This window comes from Monoraphidium neglectum (assembly GCF_000611645.1).
Source record: "Monoraphidium neglectum strain SAG 48.87 unplaced genomic scaffold scaffold03281, whole genome shotgun sequence".
In the NCBI taxonomy this organism is placed as follows: domain Eukaryota; kingdom Viridiplantae; phylum Chlorophyta; class Chlorophyceae; order Sphaeropleales; family Selenastraceae; genus Monoraphidium; species Monoraphidium neglectum.
Genome location: NW_014010347.1, coordinates 1,906 through 7,251, shown reverse-complemented (window position 1 = coordinate 7,251; position 5,346 = coordinate 1,906). Strand labels below are relative to the sequence as shown.

General features: G+C 64.7%; 2 protein-coding genes across 2 annotated transcripts; both read left to right on the top strand.

The window, feature by feature from the left end:
- Positions 1-9: 9 nt before the first annotated feature.
- MNEG_12509 (hypothetical protein) lies at positions 10-759 on the top strand (the record flags this gene model as incomplete). Its single annotated transcript, XM_014039020.1, has 1 exon — positions 10-759. A coding segment is annotated over one exon (750 nt), but the record flags the coding sequence as incomplete, so codon positions are not given.
- Positions 760-3,366: 2,607 nt separating this feature from the next.
- On the top strand, positions 3,367-4,745 carry MNEG_12508 (hypothetical protein; the record flags this gene model as incomplete). Its single annotated transcript, XM_014039019.1, has 3 exons — positions 3,367-3,500; positions 4,013-4,268; positions 4,452-4,745. 3 exons carry the CDS (start codon positions 3,367-3,369, stop codon positions 4,743-4,745), a joined length of 684 nt encoding a protein of 227 aa, XP_013894473.1.
- Between the last annotated feature and the right edge of the window lie 601 nt (positions 4,746-5,346).

The following is a 5,346-nucleotide window of genomic DNA, read 5'->3' as shown; positions in this document are numbered from 1 at the left end:
GCTGAGGAGGAGGGTGGCCGCGCGTCTGTCAGGGAGGGCGGCGCTGGGGCCCCCCCCAAGGATGGCGGCAGGCGGCGGCGGCGCGAGCCCGCGGCGCCACCGGGGCGCCAGATCGGGCAGCAGGATGTGGAGGAGGTTGCAGTTGATTATGACAACCACAAGCAGCAGCAGCAACAGCAGCAGCAACAGCAGCAGCAGCAGCAGCAGCAGCAGCAGCAGCAGCAGCGGGTGCGGCGGCCGCGGGGCGCCCGGCAGGGGCAGCTGGAGGGACGGGAGGCGGAGGGACCGGAGGCGCCGTCACGCGACGGGCCTCGTCAAGGGCAGCCAGAGCGGATCAGGCGGCCCCGCCCTCGCCCGGACGGCGACGGCCCGCCGCAGAGTGCGGAGGGGGTGCCGCGCGAAAAGCCTGGCAGCGGCAGCGGCGGCGCCCCGCGCCCGTGCCGCCAGCAGCAGCCGAGGCATCCGACTAGCGGCGTCAACGCTGGCGCCGGCGACAGCGGCGGCGGCGAGGGAGGCGGCGGCGGCGGCGGCGGCGGCGAGGGAGGCGGCGGGGCGGGCGCAGCGCAGAGGCGGCATGAGCAGCGAGCGGCGGCGGCAGAGGGGTTGACTGCAGGCGCTGGCGGGCGAGGCGGGGTGCGCTCCCCTGGCGGGGTCCCACCAGTGGCAGCTGGACGTTCTGCAGCGGAGCCTGGTGGTGGCACCCCCGACGTATCCGGGCCAGTTGAACGCCAGCATGCACGGCTGCCACCGCCGCAGTAGCAGCAGCCATAGCAGCAGCCGCAGGATGTGGCCTCCTCTCACTGACCGCGAGACGTGTGGACGCTGCAACAGCGCGCCGCCAGGGGTGCGCGCAGCGCCCCCAGCAATTTACCTACTGCCGGTACCTCAAACTCACCGGGTTTCCTCGTCGTTGCTAGCCAGATGACTTGCCTCTCCTGCACAGTAGTTGACCCGCTTGCTACTGCGTTGTTTGCTTTTCTCTTCTGCCTGCATTCAGGCCCCCAGCGCTTATCTTATAATTGCCGTCACCTTGGGGTGCAAGAGCAACATCTGCATTTCCTAGGTTAGGCCTCAGGTGGCCTAACCCGAGAGATGATTCTGTGAACTGTAAGTGCGGTGTAAGCACGATTTGCGGTGAGCTCTGCACTCATTTACCCAACAAGGAAGTGTGCGAGCGGAAGATGCAGCCTGATGTTGAGCAAGCAAGGCGTTGCCACATCAGCATGCTGCTGCCTGGCAGCTTCCCCGGGCACAGAGATGTGGCTATTTGTGGGTGCGGCCGCTTGCCAACCAAATACGATGCGCGGTTGTGCGACACGCTCACCGGGGCCGCGCATGAGGCGAATAACCAAGCCGGCCATGCAAGCATGCGCACGCACATGTGTGTGTGTGTGTGTGTGTGTGTGTGTGTGTGTGTGTGTGTGTGTGTGTATATGCGTGCATACGTGGGTGCGCACGCACATGTGCGTTTGTGGCCGCGCATGCACCTGTGCATGCGCGTGCGCATGTGTGTGAACACACGCAAATCCACGTGTGCATGTGTGTGTGCGCTTGCGAATGCGGTAAGTGCGGTTGAGCAACAACACGGGAAATCTTGCGCGTGTGCATGTGCTTGCTTGCACGCATGCGTTTTTCAAATGTCTGGTGACCTGCATGTGCTCACCCTTACAGCCCGCGCAGAGGGCAGAGATCTTGTCCGTCTGGATCCAACACACTGAGGAAAGTAACTTGGTGGGAGCCCACGGCTGACGCGCCCACATGCAGGCGTGCATCAGCAGGACGTGGCCGCTCATCACCCGCGTCCCGGCTGGCACTAGCGCCTGGGCCAGGGGCAATGACGAGTTCTCATAGACGGCGCAATGCAATTGTGATCACAATTGATTGAGTGTTACTTTGCACCGCATTACTGCATGCCTGAGGCTGCAGTCACCACGAGGGGCGCGGCCATAATCAGATCAATCAGCGTCCGCTCGCAGCGACTGTGGTTAGGAATCTATACGTTACATTGACTACGATGATTCAGGGTGCAATAGGGAATTTCACGGGTACGCCACTTCAAGCGTTCGAGAGAGGCACCCTTGGCTTTTCTTTCAGCGGCGGAGGTGCGTAAAGGATTATATACCCGTGCCAGCTGCAATGGGCAGCGGACCGCGCGGAGCCGAAGGGGACATTGCGGCGCCGCCGCTTGTCAGCATGGCCGGTGCTCTGCAGGTCATTCTTTTGCGCACATGCGTTTGAGAGCGGCGAATCTGAACCTTGGGATCTGTTGTGGTACCCAAGCGCTCTGAAACTGTTGCCACTCTGTTGCCGGCTGGCGAGCGTCGGGCACGCCAAGCGGGATCAGCAGCTCGCCCAGGGGGCGGTCTGGCTGCCGGGGTGTGACCATCCAGCTACTCGGCCTGCGCGTGCCCCGATTGCGTCGTTCCACGACTGAAGCTCTACTGCAGTTTGATACAGTTTCATCACCAGCCACGTGTGCGGACGTCTTGGGCGTGCGCCTGTGAGGGAATATAGCCAGTCGCGCTGCATGGTGCGCCGCCTCTCACTGATTGTACCCGCTCACGCCCCCTTCTCCGACGGCGCCGCCCCTTCCCCCCTTCCCTGGCAGGTTATCTGATCGCCTTCTATGGTGAGGACTTTTTCACGACCCACACCGCCTTTGCTGGATTGCGTCCGCACGCATGGCTCGGTGGCAGGAACTTGCTGAAGTATGCTCGTTCACACAAAACTGCTGGCATTGCTTGATATGCCCCGGCGATAAATCTCGTGGTAGCAATACTGCGCTGTCTCAACACGGTCTTCGAAACCCCGCTGACAAACGAAAACCGCCTCAAACCGACACCGCGCGCTGCACGCCTGGGCAGTCGGCGTCGTCTCTGTGCTGCAGCAGCTCAGGATCATAGAACCAGGGAGGCTCGCGCCCCCCGTCGCGGGCGCGTCGAGCGGCGCGCTGACGGCGGCTGCCATATGCAGCGGGCAGAGCGCGGAGGCGTTCTACAAAACGGTGGGCCCCGCGGCTGGGCCGCCCTGGGCCATGTCCCAGCCTGCCTGGTGCTGGCGCCTTCGCAGCCTGGCGGAAGCTGTGCCCCGTAGGAGACACTCTGCACCTGGCGCAATGGCGAACCCGCAGCAACCTGCATGTTTAGGGCAACCTCCTGGCCGGCGTGTCGCATGTGTGCACTCCCTCAAAACATACAGGCACAATCACACAAACACACAGACACACACACGCACTCTCTCTCTCACACACACACACACACACACACATACACAAACGTACTTGTGCCCGCATGACAACCCCTTGACTTCCAGGTCTCACTGCTGACAACAGAGTGCTACACGCGCCCCGCAAACTGCTCCGGCAAGATGGACGCCGCCGTCAGGAAGAACCTGGAAGGCTTCCTGCCCGCGGATGCGGCGCGGCGCTGCAACCGCACCGCCCTCATCTCGGTCACTGTCGTCGGCGACGGCGGGAAGAGGAGCGGCGTGGCAGTCCGGGAGTTTACGGGCCGCCCGGACTTGATATCGACGCTCGCGGCGTCGTCGTACATACCGGGGTGGAGCGGGCCAGACTTCACTACGGCGTGGCGCGGGCGCAGGGCAATCGACGGGGGTGTGAGTGACAACAAGCCCTGCCCGCCGGGCATCGAATACTGGTGCGGATTTGAGAGCGCCGCACACCTTGCGCCCGCCGCAGCCGCATCGGCGGGGCGCCGGTGGCTCGCTACTTCTCGAGTTGCCGTGGTTCCCTACTGCTCGTACCGTCGTGCATGCATTGCAGGTTGTCGAACTGCAGGGTGTCGAAGTGCAGGTTGTGGACAGTGCATCCACACTTTCTCTGGAACGAGGGCGTCCCTGTCATTGTCCGCTCAACGGCCAAACCAATGCATTTGCGCACTCGACGCGTCGCCTTTGCTCGGCCCCCAACGCTATGCACCCGCCACAGCCCCCCCACCGCAGCCTCGGACCACCACCCCAACCCCCAACCCTCCCACTGGCGCGACCCACGCAGCGTGCGCGTCGACAGCCGCCCGGTGGACCGCCCGTTCGCCGCGCCTGGCCAGGACGCGACCTCCCTGATCGTCAAATATGTGCTAGAGTCGCTGCAGGGCAAGCGGGCGGTCGCCGCCAACGTGACCAAGCCGCGGCTGCCGGCCCGGCCGGGGCCGATCCCGGCGGCGCGGGCGCAGCAGATGCGCAAGGCCGGCCTGGACATCGCGCCGGCGCTGGCCGCGCCGGACCCCTTCACGCGCGAGGCGTGGAACGAGGTGCGCGCATGCGCACGCGCGCGTGAGGCGCCTGCCGCGGGCAAGTTGAAGGGACTGCGGTCGGGCTGGGGCCCGGCGCGCTTGCCGTTCGCGGGACCCTATCGCATCGCCTCGCCCCTCGGCCGCCCCGCTGCGGCTTCGCTGCAACCGCCGCCGCCTCGCCGCTTGCGCCGCTGCCCGCAGCTCGGCGTGCTCGCGCCCGACCCTGAGACGTTCCAGTACCTCGTCAATATGGGCAAACTCGACGCGATGGCTTGGGCCGAGGCCACCGGCATCGCCGCGGACGCCGCCAAGCGGCGGAACCAGGGCGCCGCGGCCGCGGCGCCGCTCAAGACCGCGAAGCCCGCCCCCGCGGCGGCCGCGGCGGCGCCCAAGGCGGGGGTCCCTGCGCCGAAGTCCCCGGCGCCGGCTGTCGCGCCCAAGGGCAGACCGCACATCAGCCCGGCCGCAGCTGCCAAGGCGGCGGGGGGCCGGTAGGTTGCAGGTACAAGCGTCACGTGAGTTGCTGGCGCGTTGATTTCACACCAACAAACCCAATGCCTCCCTGGTGTTTGTTGCCTGTTTTGTTTTGGCCGCATGTGGCACGTTTGCTGGATCTTGAACTGCCGCCGCCATTCCTGATGTGGGGCCCTTTCAATTCTAGCCCCGGCAAATGACACGCCCTTGACCGATTGCTCAAGCTCCCCTGCTCAGCACAGACCTGCCCTGACATGACCATCACGCGGGCGGGCCACTGCGTACGGCTTCACACCCTTTGATCTGGTTTGTGGTCGGCAGGTCAGTGCCGCGTGGCTACGCGGCGTATTTTCTAGTGGCAACCATTGAGATATGAGCCTTTGTAAGCCTCATAGCCTCCATCCCTGCTTATCGGGCTGTGTGCAAGTAACGCTGCGTCACAAGAGCCCCAACCGAAGTGGTCAATCTAGTGAGCACACCAGTCAACTCACACGCTGGCGGGGGGCGGCGTTTCAAATGCAAGGTGTGAGAGACCTTGATATCTGGGGTGGTGTGGTATGCAAGACGGTGTATGCTTCGTACCACCTGCCGCCATGACATGGCTCCGAGCGTCATGGCGTGC